The sequence below is a fragment of the Carcharhinus amblyrhynchos genome, chromosome 33 (genome assembly GCF_965287045.1).
Source record: "Carcharhinus amblyrhynchos chromosome 33, sCarAmb.v2.hapA, whole genome shotgun sequence".
Taxonomy (NCBI): domain Eukaryota; kingdom Metazoa; phylum Chordata; class Chondrichthyes; order Carcharhiniformes; family Carcharhinidae; genus Carcharhinus; species Carcharhinus amblyrhynchos.
The window spans coordinates 22,924,278-22,937,139 of NC_137356.1; the positions used below are offsets into that span (position 1 = coordinate 22,924,278).

Consider the following 12,862-nt stretch of genomic DNA (forward strand, 5'->3'; position numbering starts at 1 on the left):
ACTGCTAATAAAAAAGATGTAAGAGAAATGATCCAGTGGAATGAATGAACACTTAAAGAAAAGGAGGAGGTAAACAAGGTACAGATGAGGTCGAGGCAGCTGAGGGATTCACAGGTGCATTCTGGGAGAAGTCAAACTAGCAACATCTACAACAAAATGGGAAGTGGAAGAACATCTCCAGAGATAAACAGGAGTTACAGCTTCCAGTCGAAGCGGCTGGGGGACTTCACTGGTGCACCAGGGTTGGAGAACTGTGAAATCCTTCTTTGAGTGTCCATTGCTCTGGTGGAAAACAATCAAGGAGAACATCAAAAGGTTCTTCATCCGCAAAGGGTTTCAGAAGGCCAGGGAGAGACGGGGGGAAATGTCCCGACTCCAGAAAAGCATGCAGGAGCTACTCCAACTGCATTCAATGGGTGTTGATGTCGAGGAGGATCTCTGGGAGGTGAGGAGCCAGCAAGCGTCGCTCTTTGCCTCAGAGGCCTCCAAGGTCATCTTCCGATCCAGGGTCTGCTCCGTGCTGCAGGACGGAACGTGCTCGCGTCTCTTCTTCCGAAAGGTGCACAGAGAAACCTCTGTGATCAGCAGCCTGAAGGAAGAAGATGGTTCTTTAAAATCATCGCAGTCTGACATTCTGAGGATCTGCAAATCCTTCTATGCCGGACTGTACGACCTGAAGCCAACAGACAGCACGGCCTCCCAGTCTTTCCTGTCGTCTATCGTGCAGGTCTTAGATGACGGTGAGCAGGAGAACCCAGACCGGTGTCTCTGAATGAGGCTGTTGAGTCCTTTCAGAAGGGTAAAACTTCTGGAAGTGACGGCTTATCAGCTGAGTTTTACTCGGTGTTGTGGGAGTTGATGGGCCCGGACCTGCTGGAAGTATACGAGAGTATGCTTCTGGAAGGCAAGATGTCAGAATCCATGAGGAAAGGCATCATTACCCTCACCACAGGCAACACGACAGCTCAGTGACTATCACTGTTTGCTGTGCAGGTACATGGATTTGGGCCAGTGGCTGTGGGAGTTTGCGCATTCTCCCTGTGCTTGCGTGGGTTTTTTCCGGTTTCCTCCCACACCCCAAAAACGTGCTCTTAGGCTGATTGGTGTTAACAACTTGTCCCTAAGTTAGTCATCCCTCAGTCTGGTTATGACTCCTTTATTGTGGAGTCCAATAGGCATAGACAAAGATCATAGGGAGAAGAGGGAACTCACAATGTTAAAATGGTGGCGCGGGCTCTTTGGGCCGAAGGGCCTGTTTCCCGTGCTGTGTTGTTCTTTGTATCTACAAGCAGAAGTGGAAAAGGGAAGAAATTAGAAATTGGTGACCCATTTCACTGTTGAACGTGGATTACAAAATTCTGGCCAAGGTCATCGCAACCGGGTCAAGTCTGCTCTGGGGTCAGTGATCCATCCTGATCAAACCTGTGCTGTACCCGGCAGGAGGATCTCTGAAAACCTCGCACTACTCAGGGATACGATCGCCTATGTGCAGGACAGGCAGGTGGATACGTGCCTCATCAGCCTCGACCAGGAGAAAGCGTTTGATAGAATATCGCACAGCTACATGATGGATGTGCTCTCCAAAATGGGCTTTGGGAAGGGAATCCACAATTGGATCCAACTGCTCTACACAGACATCAGGAGCACAGTCTCAATCCATGGATGGGAATCAGATAGGTTTCAGGTCAGGTCTGGAGTCAGGCAGGGCTGCCCTCTCTCCTCCCTCCTTTCTGTGTGTTGCATTGCACCCTTTGCCGAGTCCATCAGAAAGAACCCAGGCATCAAAGGGGTGACCATCCCAGGCAGCAGAGGAACACAGATCAAAGCCTCCCTGTACATGAATGACGTCGCTGTCTTTGCTTGGATCCATCGTCTGTTCGCTGGCTTCTGCAAGTCTGTGAGCAGTTCAATCTGGCCTCGGGAGTCAAAGTCAACCGGAGCAAGAGTGAAGCTATGTTCTTCGGGAACTGGGCTGACTAATTCTTCATCTCTTTCACCGCCAGGACAGGCTACCTTAAGGTGCTAGGGATGTGGTTTGGCATGTGCCAAAAACTGGGAAGAGCGCATCACCAAAGTAAGGCAGAAATTGAGCTTGTGGGAGAAAAGCTGCCTCTCAATCACTGGTCATCCGGTGTGAGGTACTGTCCATTTCGTTGTATGTGGCGCAGGTTCTGGCCTATCCCCAAATCCTGCCCAATAGCAGTCACCCAGGCTATCAAGCTGTGTTTAGATCCTCGGTACACTAACACCAAGTGCCACTACTTTTTGAGGTTCTCCCAAGTGTTGCAAAGGATGGTTCTGGCCACACTGCCGCGGAACACTCCAAGTAGTTGGACCGTACCGCAGCACCTGTCCATTCTGGAGAAATTCTTCCAGAAACACACCTTTGACTACATGGTGTGATCAAGCAGTGGTCAGCACTTAATGTCCTCGAGGCCCTGAGGGAAAAGGAGATGGTGGACCCTGTCAGATGGTTCCCTGAGCAGATTGTCAATGTCATCTGTCAGAACTCAGAAACAAGCACCAAGACCTGGCTTAGCTGGTGGTGAGAAGAGCACTTCCCATCAGATCCTTCATGCATCCTCGAGGTTTAAACACAACGACATGCTGCCCTCGAAGAGGCTGCGGGGCTGATGAGATGGTCGTACACCTCCTCGTGGAATGTGCCTTTGCAAAGAAGGTCTGGAGTGAGATGCAGTGGTATTTGTCGAGGTTCGTCCCGAGCAGCTCGGTGACGCAGGACTCTGTGCTCTACGGGCTGTTTCCGGGGACGCACACCAAGACAAATATCAACTGCTGCTGGAAGGTCATCAACTCGGTGAAGGACGCACTTTGGTCTGCCTGAAACCTGCTGATCTTCCAGCGCAAAGATTTGTCCTCGACTGAGTGTTGCAGACTGGCACATTCCAAGTTCCAGGATAACGTGCTGTCAAGCACGGAGCAGCCACGGCAAAGGCACAATGGGGAAAGACCACTGTTAGGCATGGTGGACAGTGAGGAAAGTTGCCTCCAATTGCAGCAGGAACTTGGTCAATTGGGCCAGTTGGCTGACGAATGGCAGATGGAGTTTAATTTAGACAAATGCCAGGCGATGATTTTTGGTCGATTGAACCAGGGCAGGACTTACTCAGTTAATGGTAGGGGTTGGGGAGAGTTACAGAGTAAAGAGATCTCGTGGTACAGGTTGTAGCTCCTTGAAAGTGGAGTCACAGGTGGACAGAGTGGTGATGAAGGCATTCGGCATGCTTGGTTTCATCGGTCAGGACATTGAATACAGGAGTTGGGACGTCTTGTTAAAGTTGTGCAAGACATTGGTAAGGTCACACTTGGAACACTGTGTACAATTCTGGTCACCCTATTATAGAAATGATATTATTAAACTAGAGCGCAGAAAAGGTTTACTAGGTTGCTACTGGGACTCAATGGATTGAGTTATAAGGAGAGGCTGGATAGACTGGAGCTTTTTTCTCTGGAGTGTAGGAGGCTGAGGGGTGACTTTATAGAAGTCTATAAAATAATGAGACGCATAGACAAGGTAGAAAGTCAGTATCTTTTTCCAAAGATAGGGGAGTCTAAAACTAGAGGGCATAGTTTTAAGGTGAGAGGGGAGAGATACAAAAGTGTCCAGAGGGGCAATTTTTTCACACAGAGGGTGGTGAGTGTCTGGAACAAGCTGCCAGAGGGAGTAGTAGAGGTGGGTACAGTTTTATCTTTTAAAAAGCATTTAGATAGTTACATGGGTATGATGGGTATAGGGGGATGTGGGCCAAATGCGAGCAATTGGGATTAGCTTAGAGGTTTTGAAAAAGAAGGGTGGCATGGACAAGTTGGGCCGAAGGGCCTGTTTCTGTGAGGGATGGTAGCGGTAGTGTAATTTTTGAGTCAAGCCATCTGGGGCGGAAACCATGACAGAACCGTTAGTGTAACCTGAGGGGTTAAACGCTAAGACCAGCAGATGATGAAACACGCAGAAAAAGAAGAAAAAAAACATGAGACTGGCAGGCGCTCGGGGTCTTCAGCATAGCCTAAAAGAGATTTACACCATATAAAATAAATGGGTAAGCAATTTACGGGACAATGAAAAAGAGTTAGCTGAATTGATGAGAGGTAAAACGATTTAAGCCTTAAAAGGGGTGATTGGATTAGAGTTAATGGGATGTCAACAAGGGAGGAGATCACTCAGTAAAGAGATTAAGGAGTGGTACCCAATAAAGAAAGGAGGGCTGTCCTATTGTTATCTAGGAAAAATGTATATAAACTATGATTGTGTAAAGCAAGGTGTGTGTACCCACGGGACGGCACCCTTTCTTGCAAGATCGAATAAACCGACAGTTAGCTGAACTCATCCGTGTATTTGATTCAAGGGGGGGAATCATAAAGTGAGTATCTGACCGTTTCTCACAATTGGGGGCTCGTCCGGGATCTGGAATTATAACGGGGGTTTCCCTCGACTAGACCAAATCGATGGAATAAGACGCGTCTAGTGTATATTTACACGTAAAAACGTCGTTTTGGTCTGGGAGGAGGGGAATCTGAAACCACTCAGTTGAGATAATTCTGGACCCTGGAAATCACACGGATGACTTCTATACACTAGGACTGCTAGGACTGTGACTGAAATCTGTGAGGGGGTATACACATCATTGGAAGAAGTCGGACAACTCCGTGCACGGATCAAGGTAAGAAATTTCTCTCCCGGGAATTCGGCTGATTAAGGGTGAGAGTCATTTTCTTCCTTGACGACTTTATGGTTATGACAGTTTGATCTGAGGGCACAAATAAATTAACTTGTGTCCAAGACGACAACTGAAGACTAACCATGGGAGGTAAACCATCCAAGAGTAAGGATGGGAAACCGGGAAATAATAATGATGAAAAGGGAATACCCCCCGACAGTCCTCTGGGGATACAGTTAGAAAATTGGGATGGGGACCGAAAGACTAAGGACTTAAAAAAGAAGGTTATGATAAAATATTGTTGTTTTGTGTGGACGAAGGAACCAATCCGGAAACCATCTGTATTGTGGCCAAAATATGGATCGGATGAGGATTGGGTCTGTCAGATATTAAATTTATATGTTAATAGTAAACAACCCTTTAACCCCGAGGAAAGTAAGTACGCTGCCTGTTGGGTGGGCGCGATGAGTAGATCGCCACAGCCAGTCTCCCTGTATCCAATGATCCCACAGAGCAGACCGGGGCAATGGGACCCTCTTGACAACCTCCCGCCGCCACCCCCTCCTGTACCAAATGTACCCCCTGCATATCAACCAAATAATAATGGGGCCCAAGGGCCCCGAGGGGAAGATCTCATAAATCTTGAGAACGGCACAGGAGGCGGACCCCCAGTTGAGGGTCTGCGGAGGTCCAAGAGGTTGGTAATAAAACAGTCCCTGGAACAACAGCAGAATAATGGGGCTTCAGCGCCCGAGGTGGAAATGCACCCTCTCAGGGAGGTTCCCTTCGGACAAAGAGAGACAGGGTTCGTGGTGGTGCCTCTTAACTCGGCAGACATCCGACAACTTAGGAAGGAGTTGCCCCCTCTCCTAGAGGACCCTGTCGCGGTAGCGACACAACTTGACCAATTCCTGGGTCCAAGCATGTATACTTGGGGGGAACTCCGGGCCATAATGAGCATATTATTCAACTACGATGAAGGAGTTATGATCCAAAATAGGGCCATGGAAATTTGGGATAGGGATCACCAACAGCAAGAACAACTCAGGGGAGATCAAAAATACCCTCTTGAGGATCCAAATTGGAATCATAATACCCAGGAAGGGCGGACAAACATGTCGGATCTCCGGAATCTTATAATTCGGGGGATCCAGACATGTGTCCCCAAGCAGCAGAATGTGGCAAAAGCATTTGATATTAGGCAAGGAAAAGATGAATCACCCAGCATGTTCTTAGACAGACTGAGGGAGTCTGTCCGCAAATATTCAGGAATCGATCCTGATGATGAAATTGGAAAGGGAATGCTAAAAATTAATTTTGTAACGAAATCCTGGCCAGATATCCAGAGAAAACTACAAAAGATTGAGGATTGGAGTGGGAAGGACATGGTGGAATTATTGCGGGAGGCGCAGAAGGTCTTTGTGCAGAGAGAGGTTGTAAAGGAAAAGCAGAAGGCAAAGATGATGGTGGCAGCTGTTAGGGAAGTATGTAAGTCCACCGGGATAACGGATGAAGGATATACAGTAGGTAGGGGAAGGTCAAGGGGAGGTTGGAAGGAAGGGGGGGCCAGGAGGGGCCGAGGTAGAGGACGAGGAGAATTTTACGGTGGTGACCGGCCCCGGGCGGCCGGGTGTTACCACTGTGGGAAACCGGGACACTTCAAAAGAGAGTGTCCTGAATTTAAGAAGGAACGAGAAGGGATTTATGAAATGGAATGTGAGGTTGATTAGAGGGGTCAGGGGAGAATCGGAAAAAGGACCTACCAAGAACCCCTGGTAAATTTAAAGGTGGGTCCACAAAAGGAGGATGTTACATTTTTAGTCGACACGGGGGCAGGCAGATCCTCAATCCCAATCTATCCTACAGGAGCCAATTACCAAACTAAAATGTTGAACATATCAGGAGTAAAGGGAGGGGTATTTAGGGCGAAACTATTTGAACCACAGGTACTACAATGGGAGGAAGAGGAGCTTTTAGCAGAGCTCCTCCACCTCCCTCATCTCCCCTATGGTCTGTTGGGGCGGGACCTGATAATCCGCTTCGGGCTCCGAATAAATGTAGGGGACGACGAAGACCTGGTGGTAACTATGTCACACCTTAGCGAGGACCGACTCACGGGTATAGACTCTAGAGTATGGACGGCCAAGGGAAACAGAGGGCGACTCTCGATTCAGCCTGTAAAAATTGATCTTAAGCCCCAGAGCCCCTCTGTCAAGATACGTCAGTATCCTATCTCCCGGGAAGGGAGACAGGGCCTGAAAGAAGTGATGAAAGACCTGATAAGTGATGGGCTGGTGGAACCATGTATGTCGAGATATAACTCTCCCATTTTGCCAGTCCGAAAGTCTGACGGCAGTTACAGAATGGTCCAAGACTTGAGGGAAATCAATAAGATTGTACAGGTACGACACCCGGTGGTGCCGAACCCATACACTATACTGGGGCGGATACTCCCAGAACATGAATGTTTCAGTGTAGTGGATTTAAAGGACGCCTTCTGGGCCTGCCCGTTGGACGAGGCCAGTAGAGACTTATTCGCCTTCGAGTGGGAGGACCCTGACACGGGCAGGAAGCAGCAATACCGCTGGACAGTGCTTCCCCAGGGGTTCACCGAATCGCCAAATTTGTTTGGTCAGATTTTAGAGCAGGTATTAGAGGGACTGATCCTTTCCCCAGCCCTAAAACTCATACAGTATGTGGATGACCTCCTGTTGTCCGGACCCACAGAAGCGGAGGTCGTAGCGGGAACAAATACCCTTCTGAATTATTTGGCAGGACAGGGACTAAGGGTGAGCCAGAAGAAGCTCCAATATGCAGAAAGAGAGGTTAAGCATCTGGGACACTTGATAAGCCAGGGACAGAAGAGAATAAGTCCGGAAAGGGTGAGGGGAATAGTTGAACTGGGACTCCCGGGAACTAAGAGAGAGCTACGAATGTTTTTGGGACTCTTAGGTTATTGCCGATTATGGATAGACGACTATGCCCCCCTAACCAAGGGTCTGTACCTAAAACTTGTAGAGGGGGCTCCTAACAAAATCCAGTGGGACGAGAAAGAGGAGGAACTAATTGAGACCCTGAAACAGAAATTGATGACCGCGCCAGTCTTGAGCTTGCCAGATTTCAGTAAGGCATTCAGACTCTTTGTAAATGCCAAACAGGGAACCGCCCTCGGAGTTTTAACCCAAGATTGGGGGGGAAAAAGGAAGCCAGTGGCATTCTTATCAAAGATACTGGACCCAGTTTCCCGAGGCTGGCCAGAATGTGTCCAGGCGGTGGCTGCCACGGCCAAATTGGTGGAAGAAAGTAGGAAGCTGACATTTGGGGCACCCTTGACGGTCATTACCCCCCACCAGGTTAGGACTATTTTAAATCAGAGGGCTGGGAGATGGCTGACGGACTCAAGAATCTTGAAGTATGAGGCCATTTTGCTAGATCGGGACGATCTTAAGATAGAGGTCAATTCCTGTCAGAACCCAGCTGAATTCCTCTGGAAGGGGGAAGAAGGCGAGGGACTCGAACATTGCTGTTCGGACATAATAGATCTCCAGAGTAAGGTAAGGGAGGATCTAAGGGACTCCCCTCTTCACACTGGAAAGCGATGGTATATAGATGGATCCTCCCGGGTGGTAAACGGAAAAAGGCATAATGGATACGCGATCATTAGTGAAGCTGGCTGGAATTTGGTAGAAAGGGGGCGACTGCCTAATGTCTGGTCTGCCCAGACATGTGAATTATATGCTCTACACCGGGCTCTCAAGGGCTTAGAGGGATTGATAGGGACCATCTACACCGACTCCAAGTATGCGTTCGGGGTGGTACACACTTTTGGAAAAATTTGGAAGGAAAGGGGAATGATAAATAGTAGGGGAAAAGAATTGATACATGAGGAATTGGTTACTAAAATATTAAAAGACCTGCTGGGGCCACGGGAAATTGCTGTGGTCCATGTAAAAGGACACCAGAGAGACAATGGGATAGAGACAAAGGGGAACCAGTTGGCGGACGAACAAGCAAAATTGGCAGGGACGGAGGAGGAGATAGTGGACTGCTTGGTCTGGGTGCCCCAAGTGTCTGAAGTAATAGAAACACCAACATTTAGCGAAAAGGAAGAAGCCGAGCTAAAATCACTTGGGGGTCAGAAAGATGAAAGAGGGAAATGGACATTACCCGATGGTCGACAACTATTAAACCGACCGATGACCAGAGACATAATTAGTCATCTCCATCGGGGAGGACACTGGGGGACACAGGCGATGTGCGATGCATTTCTGCGTCAGTACGCACATCCCGGTTTATACACTGTGGCTAAGCAAGTCACGAAAGATTGTGTAATTTGTCGGAAGATAAATAAAAAAGGACTGAGACAGAATACGAAGCAAGGAGGGAGAAGCCCAGCCTATAGGCCCTTCGAGTATATCCAAGTGGATTATACCGAACTCCCCCCCATAGGGCGCCTGAAATATCTTTTGGTAATAGTGGACCACTTGACAGGGTGGGTTGAGGCGTACCCAACCGCCATAGCCTCGGCGACACAGGTTAGCAAGGTCCTTCTCGAACAAATTATCCCACGATACGGACTCCCCCGGGCCATCGATTCAGACCAGGGGAGCCAGTTTACGTCCACTGTCCTACAGAACATAGTGCGGGCAGTGGGGGTAAGCTGGGATTTCCACACCCCTTGGCATCCCCCGTCCTCGGGCAAGGTGGAAAGAATGAATCAGACTATTAAAAAACAGCTGACAAAACTCAGGACAGAGACCGGGTTGCCCTGGACCAAGTGCCTTCCCCTTGCCTTGCTGCAAATACAAACGCAGCCACGGCGGGACTTGGGGGTGTCCCCATACGAAATAATGTTCGGTCTCCCCTTTAATGGGCCAAAAGGGGAACTCCCCACATTCGAGTCCCGCGATGTATTTGTGCATAAATATGTTGAGGTCCTGGGGTCTGCTCTATCTCATTTACGCCAACAGGGACTCCTGGCACAGACACCACCTCTCGAGTTTGCGATACACACCATCAAGCCAGGGCATTGGGTCCTAATCAAGAACTGGAAACTCCGGACTTTAGAACCGATCTGGGATGGTCCCTACTTAGTACTTCTGACCACGGAAACGGCTATCCGCACGGCTGAGAAAGGCTGGACGCATTACACTCGAGTGAAAGGACCGGTGCCAGAACCAGCAGAAGAAGTGCCTACTCCTGGCCACCACACCGCGAAGAACTGATTGGACTTGATTTTTGATATGTCAATTTGGGCAATATACGGCAATAGCGGGATGTTACTAATAATATGTTTACTCTATGGGGGCATAGGTGCTGGGCAGGCGGCCCAAGTGTACTCCCTTACTATAATCCAATCACCCCAGGCACAGGTAATTGAGATCGACCTCTGTCGAATGGTACCCTGCAAAGACGACCTTACGGGGCAGAAGAGATACCAGGGGAGGGAAATAGAATTACTTGTCTTCGATAAGAACCCAAAGCGTACTAAAAATGAACAGGGGAAAGTAGAATCTTGTCAAGTAGGGGGGTTAAATGAAGACGTTAAGTTAAGGATTCGCGAGAAAGTATCACTGGTTCCACGGAAGATCTTTCCCAGAGACTGTAAGCTAAACCAATGTAACCCCCTCTACCTCACCATAAAAAAGTCAGACGACGGTGGGACAGAGGGCCTCGACGGACAAGTTTTTGGGGTCAAGATCAAGGAACACACAGGGAGGGTGGGGGCGGCCCTGTGTTGTGTGCGGGTTACAGTCAAAAATGCCGAAACCAGGAACTCCTCCGCCCCTAGCCGGGGAGTCTCGGGAGAAGTCAGGGTAGTGGAGGTAAAGGATTTAAGAGAGACCATTGAAATAGAAACGGGATTCAGGGAAGCGAACACCTGGATAGAATGGGTCAAATATACAGTACAAAGTGTCGGAAAAGGTAACTGTTATGCGTGCACCAGTAGCCGGCCAACTCCCCAGGTGGTCCCATTCCCGCTGGGATGGGATAAAGAACCAGCTGAAATGGAGTGTATGGTGAAACTGTATCAAAACAGAGAGGCTTGGGGAGACCCCACTTGTCGCTCCTTGAGCCTGACATTTCCCCCAATCAAACTGAACAGGGCGTCTCAACCCCCCCCTTTTTCCGGAGTAACGGGGATACATCACACCTGTATCACCCGGACTGGGGATGGATTGGACAGGGAAGTGGGAAGCTTCGATAGGTGTGGAACAGTTAAGGAAGTCAGCGACACCACCGAGGGAGGAAACTACTCCCAAATCCAGGTACCTAGAGCTGATCTATGGTGGTACTGTGGAGGGAGGACTTTGAGACCCATTTTACCTCAGAAATGGAAGGGCACTTGTGCACTTATCCAATTGGCCGTACCCTTTACCCTGGCATTCGAACATCAGGGACCCCGTGGAAAAGAACGAGGGAAAAGGAGCCTCCCGGGTTCTTTTGATGAACGAATATATCTGGACGCCATAGGGGTCCCTAGGGGGGTCCCTGATGAGTACAAAGCCAGGAGCCAGATAGCAGCAGGATTTGAATCCCTGTTCTGGTGGGTGACTGTCAACAAGAATGTAGATTGGATCAACTATATCTATTATAATCAACAGAGGTTTGTTAATTATACCCGAAATGCGATAAGCGGGATAGCGGAACAATTGGACGCAACCAGCAGAATGGCCTGGGAAAACAGGCTAGCCCTGGACATGATTCTAGCAGAGAAAGGGGGGGTATGCGTCATGATAGGAACTGAATGCTGCACCTTTATCCCAAATAACACAGCTCCCGATGGGTCAATTACCCGAGCCCTCGAAGGGCTAACGACCCTAGCTAATGAACTAGCTGAGAACTCGGGTACAGACCTAGATCTCACTAGGTGGTTGGAAGTTTGGTTCGGCAAATGGAAAGGAGTAGTAATGTCCGTCCTTGTCTCTTTCATGGTAACGGCAGGGGTATTGGCCGCCCTAGGGTGTTGTATCATCCCTTGTGTTCGGGGGTTGGCTCAGCGGCTAATCGAAACAGCCCTGACTAGGGGGGATGTCCTGAATGGAAAAGTGATAAATATGAATTTAGAGACGGAAGAGAGGATAAGCCTCTTAGGCGATAAAACTCTGGATGAACAGGCCCTCGACCTGCTGGAACGCCTGGAACACCAGAAGAATGTCAAAAATTACAAAGCGTAAGAAAAACAGGGGGGATTGTGAGGGATGGTAGCGGTAGTGTAATTTTTGAGTCAAGCCATCTGGGGCGGAAACCATGACAGAACCGTTAGTGTAACCTGAGGGGTTAAACGCTAAGACCAGCAGATGATGAAACACGCAGAAAAAGAAGAAAAAAAACATGAGACTGGCAGGCGCTCGGGGTCTTCAGCATAGCCTAAAAGAGATTTACACCATATAAAATAAATGGGTAAGCAATTTACGGGACAATGAAAAAGAGTTAGCTGAATTGATGAGAGGTAAAACGATTTAAGCCTTAAAAGGGGTGATTGGATTAGAGTTAATGGGATGTCAACAAGGGAGGAGATCACTCAGTAAAGAGATTAAGGAGTGGTACCCAATAAAGAAAGGAGGGCTGTCCTATTGTTATCTAGGAAAAATGTATATAAACTATGATTGTGTAAAGCAAGGTGTGTGTACCCACGGGACGGCACCCTTTCTTGCAAGATCGAATAAACCGACAGTTAGCTGAACTCATCCGTGTATTTGATTCAAGGGGGGGAATCATAAAGTGAGTATCTGACCGTTTCTCACATTTCCCTGCTGTAAACCTCTCTGACTCTATCATAATTGTTAAAAGGTACCAACCCTGTCTTTAGAATCATGGAATCCCGATAGTACAGCAAGAAGCCATTCGGCCCATCAAGTCTACACCGACCACAATCCCACCCAGGCTCTACCCCCTTATCCCTACATATTTACCCACTAATCCCTCTAACCTACACATCTCAGGACACTCATAGCATGGCCAATCAGCCTAACCCGCACATCTTTGGACTATGGGAGGAAACCGGAGCACCCGGAGGAAACCCACGCAGACACAAGGAGAATGTGCAAACTCCACACAGACAGTGACCCGAGCTGGGAATCAAATCCAGGACCTTGGAGCTGTGAAGCAGCAGTGCTAACCACTGTGCCACCGTGCCGCCTGGTATCGCCTGGTGCGCAGGACTCAGTTCATCATGATATAAA

The 12,862-nt window shown here is 48.7% G+C and overlaps 1 protein-coding gene across 1 annotated transcript; it reads left to right on the forward strand.

The window, feature by feature from the left end:
- The first annotated feature begins 3,916 nt into the window (after positions 1–3,916).
- On the forward strand, positions 3,917–12,353 carry LOC145361095 (uncharacterized). Its single transcript, XM_080216680.1, has 2 exons — positions 3,917–4,679; positions 9,647–12,353. The coding sequence occupies exon 2, from the start codon at positions 9,920–9,922 to the stop codon at positions 11,852–11,854; it is 1,935 nt and encodes a 644-aa protein (XP_080072806.1). The 5' UTR covers positions 3,917–4,679; positions 9,647–9,919; the 3' UTR covers positions 11,855–12,353.
- The last annotated feature ends 509 nt before the right edge of the window (positions 12,354–12,862 follow it).